The sequence below is a fragment of the Talpa europaea genome (genome assembly GCF_964194135.1).
Source record: "Talpa europaea genome assembly, chromosome: 11".
Classification (NCBI taxonomy): domain Eukaryota; kingdom Metazoa; phylum Chordata; class Mammalia; order Eulipotyphla; family Talpidae; genus Talpa; species Talpa europaea.
In genome coordinates, this window is record NC_140078.1 from 81,431,660 (window position 1) to 81,445,932 (window position 14,273).

At 41.6% G+C, this 14,273-nt stretch overlaps 1 protein-coding gene across 1 annotated transcript in view; it reads right to left on the minus strand.

The window, feature by feature from the left end:
* Window positions 1–1,395: 1,395 nt before the first annotated feature.
* The window catches only part of CNOT10 (CCR4-NOT transcription complex subunit 10), a gene marked incomplete at both ends in the record, with an annotated part of 36,259 nt that continues 23,381 nt past the window's right edge, over window positions 1,396–14,273 (minus strand). Inside the window, 6 exons of the mRNA XM_084247695.1 lie at window positions 1,396–1,547; window positions 3,191–3,266; window positions 5,050–5,177; window positions 5,391–5,426; window positions 6,258–6,388; window positions 6,979–7,092. Of these exons, the coding sequence (XP_084103821.1) occupies window positions 1,396–1,547; window positions 3,191–3,266; window positions 5,050–5,177; window positions 5,391–5,426; window positions 6,258–6,388; window positions 6,979–7,092 (637 nt within the window). The remainder of the gene's footprint in view (window positions 1,548–3,190; window positions 3,267–5,049; window positions 5,178–5,390; window positions 5,427–6,257; window positions 6,389–6,978; window positions 7,093–14,273) is intronic.

Consider the following 14,273-nt stretch of genomic DNA (forward strand, 5'->3'; position numbering starts at 1 on the left):
CCACTTTCTCCGCCTTCCTAGCAGCTGAGGATGGTTATAGGTCGTGATCCGACAGGTAGGTAAAATGAAGTCTGCTGGTGGTATCTGGTAAAGCCCTGTTCTTGATAGCCATTCAGGTGAAGTTTCATATAAAACATGACCCTTCTGTCTCCAGCTGTGAAACTGAGGACCTGTGAAGATTCAGCGAGGATGTTACTCTTCACTATCCACACTTGGTCTCCAAACTAGGCAACTAAAGAGATGGAGACAGCAAGGGAAACTCCTACCAAACATTATCTTAACTAAGGGGTCACCAAATTTTTCTATAGCATATCTGTATCATGTTGCCTTCTGCCCCATACTTAAAGTTAGCAAATTGACCCTATGAGCAAATTTTGGCCATTCAATCCTGTAAAACTTAACTCTCTCTTGGAAATAAGGTTTTAAATTTCTTTGGGGAAAAGAAAATTTCTTTGCATTGGCAAAGGGGGATAGCAATGAAGCTTAAGTTCTCTGCTCACAGATTCTAGTATCAGTGCCCTGAACCCTGTTTGTCTTCATTTGTAATTTTTATGCAAAGGATTCCTATCAGATCAGTCATTTCTTTTTTTTTTTTTTTTTTTTTAAAGATTTATTTATTTATTTATACAAGCACTGGGTACAGTCAGAAGCGCGGGAGGGTGAGAGAATTCACCAGAGCCAGAGCGGGGAGCAGAGCAGACAGAAGGACCGAAGTACACTGCTGAGGGGAGCAGTGGGCGGCAGGAGAGGTCTGCGCGCCATGTGGGACCCTCCTCTGGTGGCCGGGGAGCAGCCAGGGATCGAACCGGCGCTGCAGAGGCTGTGGGCAGCTTCGCAACCCAGCGCTCAACCACTGCGCCACCGGGGAGGCCCCAGATCAGTCATTTCTTAACTCAATTTTATTAACCCAATGGGTTTTATTATGTATCTTCTGTTTCTTTTAGTCAAGAAACACTTCAGCTTCCTTCCACCTCTACCCACAGGTCAGATTCTGGATTCTTCTCATCTATTACTAAGGTGGTTCTCTCAATTTTTAAAAATTTAACACCAACTCTCAGATGCCAAAATACTCTAGTAGTTGCAAGAAAGACAAAATAAGTTATTCAAGACTGTTCTGATAAGACCAATTTTTAATTGCCTATGGCACAGACACATCACATAATGGCTCAAAATGAAAAGTTTAGCAAAGATTAAACAGATGAAAATGAGTTTGTGAAACCTTAATTTCAAAGTACGATTCTGACCAAAAAATCAGGGGTTAGAATCATTTCAAAATTATCTTCAAAACTAGCACCTGTTACCATCTGTCCTTTATTCATTTCTGTTGTGATACAACTAGAAGGGCCCTTAAATACTCCCCTGGGTCTCAGGTAACAGTTTTCCAAGAGCAAAACGTCACTTTCTCTGAACAGTGAAAGCTGGCATTTGGATGGGCTGGATAGGGTGGACAGGCTGAAACACTGGCTTCTTTCTCATTTCAGAGAGTGTTTTCACTGCAGGCAGCAGCTGATTTCTTTTGATGATCTGTAAGGCCAGCTGGGTATTACCTATAAAAACATTTTCCATTAAAAGAAAAGCATGTAGCAGTATACCAAGCAAACCCTTCAGAATTCTGTATGGAGGTAGAAGATGCTGTGGGAGGGCGGGAGTGTGCAACCTTGGCCATACACAGAAACACGAAGCCCCTGTTCCATCCCCAGAAATTCTCACTTACGACATCTAGGGTGGGACCTGGGCAGTGGGATTTTTAAAAGCTGCCCAGTGGCACAGCTCAGGTGGAGAACTCGTCTACAAGTAGACTTATGGAAGAATGGATCTGAGACCATGCACCAATCCTAACTATGCCTTGGAGGAGGCCAAGGCCTGGTGGGTGTCAGGCACTTAACTTCCTTCTTCAGCATTTTAAAGGAGGGGAGTCTTATAAGGATTCCTATTCTCGAAGGTGAGGCGGTATGACTTGAACTCTTACTATACCTGGTCTTTCTGATTTCTAGCAATCTAATAAGCAGAAAACTTCTAATTTCTCCTATTCATATCTCTCTTCACATGATTTTTTTTTTTTAAAGATTTTTTAAAAAAATTTATTTATGCATGCAAGAACTGGGATGTAGGCCAGAGGTGCAGGGGGTGAGAGAATTCACCAGAGACAGAGCGGGAAACAGAACAAGCAGACTGACTGAAATACGCTGCTGAGGGGAGCAGTGGGCAAGACAGGAGAGGTCTGCTGCGCCATGTGGGTCAGTTCCCTGGCTGGTGATCAAATTCATGCTGCAATGGCTGGCGACAGCTTGATAATGCTGAGACTTTAACCACTGTGCCTCCAGGGAGGCCCCCTTGCTTCACACTATTTCAAATGTAGGGCCTTTTACAGGCGTTCTTCTGGTTATCTACCTCCTGGAGGTTGTACATGCCTTTAGAGGCATGATCTGGATTTAGGTTTGACTAAGTCTCAGCAAGATCTGACTTACTATAAAACTCATGAATGACATCTGTGTTCAAACACTATGTGTACAGGGCCTCCCCGGTGGCGCAGCGGTTGAGCGCTGGGTTGCGAAGCTGCGCGCGGCCTCTGCGACGCCGGTTTGATCCCGGCTGCTCCCTGGCCACCGGAGGAGGGTCCCACATGGCGCGCAGACCTCTCCTGCCGCCCGCTGCTCCCCTCAGCAGTGTACTTCGGTCCTTCTGCCTGCTCTGCTCCCCGCTCTGGTGAGTTCTCTCACCCTCCCGCGCTTCTGACTGTACCCAGTGCATGTATAAACAAAAAAACAAACAAACAAATAAAGCATGCCTCTATTAAAAAAAAAAACAAACAAACACTATGTGTACAACTCAAAGCAACTGGCATTCTGACTTGTGTTCTCAATCAGTTATTTGGTTGCTAGGAGAAAGGTTGATTAGCAGAGATTAACTAAAAGAAGTTAAGCTATTCTGCATCTTCCCTTTCAAATCTTTTTTGCCTGTTTATTCTTCATATTCATAGCTAAAATAAAATATGTGTAATCTGTAAGAGTTGATAATTTGTAAACTACTGAAAACTAGCCAGTCACCTAGGTCCATTTTTGTTTAGAAGAACTTGGTGGGTTACATCTTCAAGGGAGGTAAATTTTCAGTTTTGAAGGGAAAAAGCAGATGCCAAAAAATCTTGGACCCTTTGAAGGAACAGTCCTAAACTGAGAGCAGACTCACTCACCATTCTGCAGTTCAAGGTAAACTGCCAGTAAGATGGCTTCGGGGGGCACTTCCTTAGGATGGATCATTGAAGCCGCCTTTACTCAAAACAAAAGACACCCATGAGGAAAACAACCAGCTGAAGATGCAAACTCCAAGTAATAACAAAAACAAGAAACAAAAACCCAAGAATGTCAATGGCAAGTGAGCAAACTTTTCTGAGCTCTTCCTTATGTGACTTCCCAGGGACTGGGCGCTGCTCTGAGGGCCTCAGCTGCTTTGCTCGACCCCTATCAATTCAACTAGACATGTAACTTTTAGTTGAACAATTATTTTCCCTTGTCTAATCCATAATGAGTTATTAATAAGGGAAAGCTTTCTTCCCTCTTGGTTTTGTTTTGGATTTTTATTCTATCTATTGGCTATAATTGTTTTGAGATGGGTGATCAGACATGCCTGATTCTAAATCCCGGTTATCCCCCCAGGTCTGCTGGTAGCACTTCACCACAGATGCGTTGTACCTACATCAAAATCTACATGTCTGCTTGTTTTCCTACACAGCAACTCAAGTTCCTAGTGTTAGGAATAAGAATTCAAACTTAAATGTACCGAAGTAATGAAGACTGCAATAGTAAATTTAGCCAAATAAAATAATGTATAGCAGGTCCTTGAAAACATTTCATTCAACACCATTTAATCATCATATTGATGAAGAAAAAAAGAAATCCAAGCAGGGACTCCCTGGTGGTGCAGGGGTTAAAGACACAGTGCTATCAAGGTATTGCCAGCCATGGTGCAGCAGACCTCTCCTGCCTCGCCCGCTGCTCCCCTCAGCAGTGTATTTCAGTCGGTCTGCTTGTTCTGTTCCCCACTCTGTCTCTGGTGAATCCTTTCACCCTCTGCACCCCAATTCTTGTATGCATAAATAAAATGATTCTTTAAAAAATAAATACATCTTTTTTAAAAAGCTGTGGATAGCTTCATAGGTTGCGTCTTAACGGCTTGCGCCACCAGGGAGGCCCTACATCCAAGTTCTACAAATAAATAAATAAACCTTTAAAAAAATATAAAATCATCAGGAATAAGTGTCTGACAAGTGCTTGCATTTATCTACAACACAATGATCAGCTGTTCACCTTGCAAGAATATTCTTTTTTTTTTAATAGATTTAGTCTTTTAAGATTTATTTATTTATTTATACAAGCACTGGGTACAGTCAGAAGGGCGGGAGGGTGAGAGAATTCACCAAAGCCAGAGTGGGGAGCAGAACAGGCAGAAGGACCAAAGTATACTGCTGAAAGGAGCAGCGGGCGGCAGGAGAGGTCTGCACGCCATGTGAGACCCTCACCGGTGGCCGAGGATGGAACCGGTGCTGCAGAGGCTGCAGGCAGCTTCACAGCCCGGCGCTCAACTGCTGCGCCACTGGGGGAGGCCCACAAGAATATTCTTAAGCTTGGAAAAGTAGTATTCCAATATTTATTTTATTTATTTTTTAAAAGTTTTTTATTTATGCATATAAGAGCTGGGGTACAGGCCAGAGATGTGGGGGGTGAGGGACTCACCAGAGACAGAGTAGGGAACAGAACAGGCAGACTGACTGAAATATACTGCTGAGGAGAGCAGTGGGTGAGCCAGGACAGGTCTGCTGTGCCACGTGGGTGGCTCCCTGGCCGGCTGGGGATCGAACTCGTGCTACAGAGGCTGTGGACAGCGTCAGAGGTTGTGTCTTAACCCCTTGTGCCACCAGGGAGGCCCAATATTCCAATGTTTAACAAACTAATCAGAAGCCTCAGAAAACATTAACAGGAAAACATAAACTCCAAACCCTTTGCTGGTTGCTCTGTGAAAAGGTTTGGTACTGTCTGTCCCTTCCTGCCTCACCTGGTGAAGACATTTTCGGGCTTTGTCATATTCGCTCCTCAGGCAATAGGCACTGCCAAGGTTGAACAGCATCACGGTCCTGGCAGAGTTGACGGAACTGGGGTAGCACTGAGGGGCCCGCTTCCCAGCTGGGGAAGAAGAACACAGACACTGGTGAAGAGGCCAAGGAGGAGGGAGAAAGCTAGTCCACATCCACCCCCAACGCCCTCACCCCGCCAGGAGCTGCTCAGGCTAAAGCACAACATGTTCCTTAGGCTGACAAATGAAGGACATAGAAGGCTAAATCTTTAGGGTGCAGGCCAGGTTACTTAAGTATTTATTTAACAAAGCTTCTTACTTACAGGATTCCATTGCTTCATTTTCACCTTTGTCTGATCCTACAAAGACATGAAAATCAGTCTGAGAGGACAGGGAAACAAAGTATATTTTCTAAAAATCAGTTTCTTTATGAAATGGAAATTTAATATCAAAGCAATCTGTCATGGTATTTAGTTTTCATATAGTGGGGCTTCCACTAAAAGATGTCAGAACGCCGCTCACACCACTGCATGCCTGAGAAATAACCCTGAATTGAATGAATGCCTGTCTCACTCCCTCTAAAACTCAGCCATGATTTAAGACTGACATTTGAATGCAATATCTTTCCTCTCCCCTGGATTCTGAAATCACTTCAGAGAAAAATGTAAGAATCAACACAAAGTGTCCTAACAACTATCAGCCTCTCAAAAGCGGAATTCAGATCATGTGATAGCCAACTCCTTGGTCTACTCAGACAACAATTATTCCAAAGAAAGTACAGTAAAGGGCCTCCCCTGGTGGCGCAGCAGTTGAGCTCTGGGCTGCGAAGCTGCCCACAGCCTCTGCAGCGCCAGTTGGATCCCTAGCCGCCAGGCGAGGGTCCCACATGGCGCGCAGACCTTTCCTGCCGCCCACTGCTCCCCTCAGCAGTGTACTTTGTCAGTCTGCCTGCTCTGCTCTCCCCTCTGGCTCTGGTGAATTCTCTCACCCTCCCACGCTTCTGACTGTACCTAGTGCTTGTATAAATAAATAAATAAATCTTTAAAAAAAAAAAGAAAGTACAGTAAAAACACAGTCAATTTAAAACTGTTTCCTTTAAAACTGTGCCTTTAAATTAACACTCTTCCTCAGTTACAACAGGAGGGCATTGGAAATGGAGACCAGTTCTAATGAAATATATCCTCATTAACCTTGGTCCTGCTCATTTGAAGAGATCCCTAAGGAGACATCAGTGACATTTTCTGGGTTCAAGTGAGTAATGGCATCAGATATTCTGTCCAGAGAGATGAGGGCTTCTGCGGCATATAAATGGCCCAAAAACCTAAAATGAAAAAAACAAACAAACTAAAAAACCCCATATTTCAAGCTGAAAAGTAGGTCAACACAAAAACATCCTATGTATAATAAGATTTGGCATATGTTTCACATACTTCAAGTCCTTGAATGAAGTCTAAATTTATAGGGGCCTCCCTGGTGGCCTATGGGTTAAGATTCAGTGCTATCACCGGTATGGCCTGAATTCAATTTCTTACCACAGAGCTAATCTACATGGCACAACAGACCTCTCCTGCTCCCCTCAGCAATGTATTTCAGTAAATCCACCCATTCTGCTCCCCACTCTGTCTCTGGTGAATCCTCTCATCCCTTGCACCCCTGGCTACACTCCAGTTCTTCTATAAAAAATAAATAAAATCTTTAAAAAAAAAATCACCATCATATACGAGTTAAGAAAAATTTTAATCTGTTGCTTTCTCTAGATAACATATACTTCACTATGTGTGTGTGTGTGTGTGTGTGTGTGTGTGTGTGTGTGTGTGTGTGTGAGAGAGAAAAGAAGCAACATGTACCACAAACTAACTGAAAACCTCCTAACAAAACAAAGCAGGGACACACATGGCAAGGTACACTTACTTGAGAGATCCTGACAATTTAGGCTGCTGAAGAAGTTTATCTGCATGATTCAAAGCCATAAGGTTATCACCCAAAGCCAGAGCCACGTAAGCACTACAGGCAAGTATGGAGCATCTGAAACACAAAAGGGAAGGGAGAAAACTGAGTTACAAAACTGACATTGGTTGTTAAATATGAAGGAACATCCTATTTATTGTTGTGACAATCTGGACACAAGGGCAGGAGAAAGGAAGCACGTACTAATGGTAAGAATTAAAATTACACATACACTCATATAAAACTTCCATCTGAAAAACTATTTATAGTTATTCACCTAAATCAATCATGTTTCGCTTCTGTCCAACTGACCCTCAAGTCTCCATCAAAACAACCAAATGAAGTTATAACATGTATTTACCTGGGAAAAAATAATGTAGTTAATGACCTCGTGAGAACTTATCTCCATAGAGATTTCTTTTAATAACCTAGAAATAAAGTTACAGAAGCATGTATATTCTTTCTACACATATTTTTGATTTTGCTAAGAAACACGATTAACTAAAAAATACATTTAATTTAGCTTCTTGTAAAGTTCCTTCTCCAAACCCTCTTAAGAAGTCTGTCATTCTTGCTAAGCAAGAGTATCAAGAGCATCTAAAAGAATTTCATTCACATAGGTATTGTTTTCCTAAATATTAAAAAAAAAGTGGAATTAAAAAATTTAAGTTAAATTGATTTTGCTAAGTTAAGTTGGGTTGGAAACCTAAATTCCTGTTTGGTCTTCTATTTAAAGGGCAGCTCATTTAAAACAGGTCCAGCTTAAGACTTGACACTAATAGATCACTTGAATGTTAAACAACTGCTACACAAAGCAATCTTAAAATAAACCCTTGTCAAATAGAAATGAGGCCTGAATGGCTGACCACAGAGGACCCAACTTAGACACAGGGTTCTGACTTATGTGCACAAATTACAATGCGTATATACACCACTAAATGCATCTGGGTTATAATGTCAGTCCCAGGAAGAGTGTAACTATCATATCATCATAGAGTTTTCTAAATTCTGAAATTCTCTAACTAGAAATGGCCTTTCTTATAAAATCACAACTGCCTGTGCTTTAAGAAAATTATTCAGGGCCTGCCAGGTGGCGCAAGGGGTTAAAGTCTCAAGGGTATCAAGCTATCGCCAGCCATGGAGGCATGAGTTCCATCCCTGGCCAGGGAGCTGGACCCACATGGCGCGGCAGACCTCTCCTGTCTTGCCCGCTGCTACCCTGAGCAATGTATTTCAGTCAATTGGCCTGCTCCCCACACTGTCTCTGGTGAATCCTCTCACCCCGAAACCCCCACCCCTGCCTACCTCCAGCTCTAATATGCATTAAAAAAAAGGCTCTCTCTTAGTAACTTTCAAATACATAATAATGATAGTCACCATGCTGTACATGACATCCCATGACTTATTTTATCCTTACGATGTTTCTAATGAATATATTAACTATGCACCCATATGTAGTCTAACCTGTCTTTTAAAAAGGAAAAGAAACAGAGTTAAATCAAACAGTAGTTTATATTTTGTTACTGAGTACATCATTTGCAATCTGAATTCTGTTCACCAAAAAGAGTAACTTAAAAAGCAGACAAGCAGTGTGATTTCCAAAGGGATTTTCCTGACAAGCCTGTCAATATCTCTCGGTCTCCAAGAGCTGCCTTCACCAGCAAGTCTCCCCTGTGGCCATGTCCCCTGGCATGTGTGGGGGTGTCTCTCCCTCATGGAACAGTCAAGGGTCCAAAGTAGGGGGGCATGGCTAATTATCCATTTTCAGAAGCACTTCAGTGGACAGTTCTTTGTGGTAAGATTAGGGTAACTACATTTCCTCATTTGGCTTATTTAAAATGGCAACAAATATTCATTCATCAGTCAAGTATATATTGTTTATGAAGAAGAAGAAAGGCTTTAAGGTCTACAATCTCCAGAGCCCATGAAGACCATCAGATTCATGGTTGATAAGAATGATACCATGTTTAATGCCTATTTTCTTTTTTTTTAAGATTTATTTATTTATGCATACAAGAACTAGAGTGTAGGCCAGGGGTATGGGGGAGGTGAGAAGATTCACCAGAGACCAGTTTAAAGAGCAGAACAAGCAGATCCACTAAAATATACTGCTGAGGGTTGAAATACACTGCTGAGGGGAGCAGGGGGAGCGACAGGAGAGGTTTGCTGCACCATGTGGGTAGCTCCCTGGCCGGCTGGGGATAGAACTCAGCCCTACCAGTTCCTGGAGTCACTGTCCAATCTGTTTACCAACTCCTCAGTAGATCTGGCAATTCATCAGACTGGAAGTACTTTACCTCAAGACAAGAAGTGACACACTAGCCTCTCCCCCACTGTGGAGGATCTCACACAGCCTCACACTCTCTCCCCCACATGCTGGAGGAGCTTGCTCTAGGTCCACAGAGCGCCAACCTTTAGAAAAGAATAAAAAAGACAAAGAAGAACGGAGAGAAAAGGGGAAAAATAACTTTCCTTAAAGCATCAAATTACAGCACCATGCCACACAAGACTGGGTAGCAAAATTTGTCAAGTCACATTTTCTGTGAGTTGAATGAATCTAAACCAAGTGCCTGAAATCGCTCAGCTTTACTGTAAGAGCCTAAAAGATGGGGATGAATCTAGCCAGTCACCACTTGCCAAAGGAAAATAAATTTACAAAGCAATCTCATAGCAAACATTATTGAAATAGTGGCTAAAACACTCCAATAAAGAATTTCTTTCCAACAAACAATAATGGTACTGGCTTTCAAAATTTCAAAAAACATATTTCAAGATATTTCTGTTTATCTGCAATAATCTAGAAAATGTTAAACTTGTCAACTTTCAACTCTTAAGAAAACTTAGAAGTTAAATTAGGTAACTTTTTCACTTTATGCCTTCTGTAAACATTTTGCTTTCTACTAACAGTTCTGTGCAAAAAGAATCTGACAAATACACCCCAAATCAACATAAATAGAAGCCCAATAGAAAAGAAGCTGAGACTTTACTCTTTGACTTAGTATATCAAAAAGACCAGTCAACAACAACAAAAAAATGCGTAGATTCACAGACATAGCATTTAATACAAGGACAAGACCTTAAGATCACCCAATCTAGGGCCTCCCCGGTGGCGCAGCGGTTGAGCGCTGGGTTGATAAGCTGCCCGTGGCCTCTGCGGCACCAGTTCGATCCCCGGCTGCTCCCCGGCCACCCGAGGAGGGTCCCACATGGCGCGCGGACCTCTCCTGCCGCCCGCTGCTCCCCTCAGCAGTGTACTTCGGTCCTTCTGCCTGCTCTGCTCCCCGCTCTGGCTCTGGTGAATTCTCTCACCCTCCCGCGCTTCTGACTGTACCCAGTGCATGTATAAACAAAACAAACAAACAAACAAATAAATAAATAAATAAAACATGCCTCTGTTTAAAAAAAAAAAAAAAAAAAAGATCACCCAATCTAATTCGCTTACTTAACAGAAGAGGAAAGTAAGACCCAGAGGGGTTAAGCAATTTGTCCAGTGTCAGCAGTGGCCCCAGGGAGTTTCCATCAAGTGGCAGACCACTGAAGAATTACTCAAACCTTGACTTGTGATCTCTCTCCTCACCAATTCATCTAAATGGGATCCTGGAACACAGACGTGAATCATGCCAAGATGAACAGAAACTGCTGATAATGTGAAGGCAATGCCACACAGCCAGGCCCTCAAGTGGAGTTTATTAGATGGACAAATCTCAGCAGGATCATTCTCAATTATAAGACTGAAACTCAGCTGGGTCTCTAGCAAGAGTAGCAGGAGATTCAAAAGATTATTAGCTATTCCTCTGTTTTAGGTCTATCTAACAAGCTACACTATAACCAAAAGGCTAAAACCAAAAGAATTATGATTCCTTAAGTACACTAAAACTGTCTTTAATATTTAAGTTATTAACCATTTGTCTGATTCATCTTCTTTTATAAACACTGGGCCACGGAAGATCCATTTTAACTGAATGGGAAATAATTCACTGAGTGTCACATCAGAGTCTAAATGAACTAGCTAAGGTTCCATAATTTATACTTGTGGAATAATGTAATTGGGCTTAATTAAATTTAGTCTGAACATTTCCTTTTATCTATTTTTGAGCCTCTTATTAAAAAAGAACAAGCTGAAATTTCATTTTTGTTTTGTATGCTTTGATTTTCATTTCTCAGACATTTTCCACGTTGGCCCTTTTTCCAGTTATTATACTCTTTTCCAAGTTATAGAACAGCCTCACTTTAATTTTAGGAATCAAAAATTCAATTAACATTACAAACAATGAAAAAATAACAAAGACATCTTGTCATGCGACATGTAAGATTCAATACATAACCAGGACAGTTATCAAATCCTATCTAATAATTGTAATGAATGCTACCATGCAATGTTAATATGTAACTAATCCTATAACTTTATTTCCTTAATATTAATCGATACCATTTTGCCAAAGAATTAAGCTGAGCCTTTACCTCATACCCTATACACCCAGTTCTTGTATGCATAAATAAGTATTTTAAAAATAATTGGTGAAAGACCTAAATTTAAGAGCTAAAACTATTAAACTCTTAGAAGAAGACATAGAAATAAACTCTCATGACCTTGGGTTAGGCAAAGAATTCTTAGGTATGACATGAAACCCATAATCAATGAGAGAAAAAAAAATAGATGAATTGAACTTCATTAAAATGAAAACTTTGGGGACTCAAGAAACACTTTCTGACCTGGGCTGGTTTACCCCTCCTTGGGCAACCTGGTGAACACCTCCTCCCCCTCCAGGGAGGCCACCATTTCATGCCAAATTTATCTCATAGCACACTACAGCTCAAAACTCCTGGACTCAAGCAATCCTACTACCTCAGTCTCCCAAATAGCTGGAGTTACAGGAGTAGGCCACTGCGCCCAGCTCAAGGGACACTTTCAAAAAGTGAAAAGAGGGGCCTCCCTGCTAGCACAAGGGGTAAAGTCTTAGTACTATGAAGCTATCCCCCAGCCAGGGAGCTGACTCTAATGGCATAGCAGACCTCTCCTGTTTTACCTGCTGCTCCCCTCAGCAGTGTATTTCAGTCAATCTGCCTGTTCTGCTCCCTACTCTGTCTCTGGTGAATCATCTCATACCCCCCCCCAACTCTGATCTGCACCCCAGCTCTTGGATGAATAAATAAATCTTTAAAAAAATATCCATCCTGTACAAGCTTTTACATTCTAAGATTTCATTTGGACACGGGACCTTTCAAAGACAAATTTTTTTCTGAACGTATATTCAGCTAAAATCTGTGGTTTGTGAGAAAACTGGCACAGTAACTATAGTATATACTTGTAGAAACCATGTAACAACAATACAAAGAATTCAAAATACAGTTCTAAAGCCTAGTGAAAATACTCAAAGGCTGTAGACCCATACCATAAGAAGTGGCCATTAGAACAGTCATGATAATTTACTGCATACTAGTTATGCTGGAAATAGGAAATGAGGTTTTGCATTGGTGTCTTGAGTATTAGAGACCACAGGGGTCAAATATAATCGTCCATAAAAACTAAACTATACACTAGTCACACACATTTCCAATCACATAAAAGAAGTCAGGTCACAAACAGATAAAATCTCTAAGAAATCCACCATCTTAACAGAAAACTAATATGCTCAGGCTCCTTCCTACTACAGAAAACAGCTGGCTCCTGCCATAGAACTGCCCTTGAATACATCCAACTGTATTGTGAGCTTTTACAGCTTTGAAAATTATGACACAGATCTCTTACAACTCCCTCCCTGCACCACTTGTCCCCACATTATCATTACCACTGTTTTTCATAGCAGTTCTGTTTATCACTCTACCCCAAGGCTCCTTCCATTTTGTTCCATTTCCTTTATTCCATCTGCTCCAAAAGAAAATGGTTAATATAAACCAAGGACCTCATCTTTGCCTCATTTTATGATGATGGAATTCCTTATGAAGACCCTTTCTTTGCCCCTTCCACAAAAATAGGAAAGTAATTTTATTTTCCCTGAAAATCACCAATCCTCTTAACTAGGACATGTGATAAGCAGAGTTGTGCCAATAAAGGTACAAAACTCTTTGGGAGGAAGTATGCCTCCCTGTACCTACCCTTCATTTCAATGCCATTTTCAGAAGATAAAATTAAATAACACAATTCTGTAGCTGTTCAACCACTATGGGATAATACACCTTTTAAATTACATACCTAAATAAAATAACCCTAAGATTAGTATCAAATTAGTTTGTGAAAATTAAATGCAGTGTAAAAACAGAGTAATGTGAGGGCCTCCCTGGTGGTATAGGTGTTAAAGTCTCAGCACTATCAAGCTATTGCCAGCCACTGCAGTCTGAGTTCAATCCCTGGCCAGGGATCAAATCCACATGGTGCAGTGGACCTCTCCTGTCTCGTCTCGCCTGCTGCTCCCTTCAGCAGTGTATTTCAGTAGATTTGCCTATTCTGTTCCATACTCTGCCTCTGGTGAATCCTCTCACCCCCCGCATCTCTGGTCTGTACCCTACAGCTCTTGTATGCATAAATAAATAAATCTTTAAAAAAAAATTAAACATTTAAACTTCTATACTACCTAGCAATTGTACTCTTGGGCATTTATGCCAGAGAAATGAAAACTTATATGTCCACATAAAAACCTATACATGAATATTTATAATGGCTTTATTTGTAGAAGTGCAAAAGTGGAGTCCACTTAGAAATTCTACAAGGGTGAATGGTTAAACTGTACTACATCCATAATGCAGAATAATTATCAGTGATTAGAAAGGAACACACAACAAAATTGATGAATTTTCAGGATTATGTTCAGTAAAACAAATTGAACCTGAAAGGTTACATGTTGTGTGATTCTGATCAGTATGGTTTATTACCACATTGAAAAGTTGGTTTAACATTTGACATTCAATCAATATAATACGAAGAGAATAAGAGGGATTAAAAACAGTGTGTTCAGGGCCTCCCCGGTGGCGCAGCGGTTGAGCGCTGGGTTGCCAAGCTGCCCGCGGCCTCTGCGGCGCCGGTTCGATCCCCAGCTGCTCCCGGGCCACCGGAGGAGGGTCCCGCATGGCGCGCAGACCTCTCCTGCCGCCCACTGCTCCCCTCAACAGTGTGCTTCAGTCCTTCTGCCTGTTCTGCTCCCCGCTCTGGCGAATTCTCTCACCCTCCTGTGCTTCTGACTGTACCCAGTGCATGTATAAACAAAACAAACAAATAAATAAAAAACATGCCTCTATAAAAAAAAAAAACAAAAAAAAAAAAC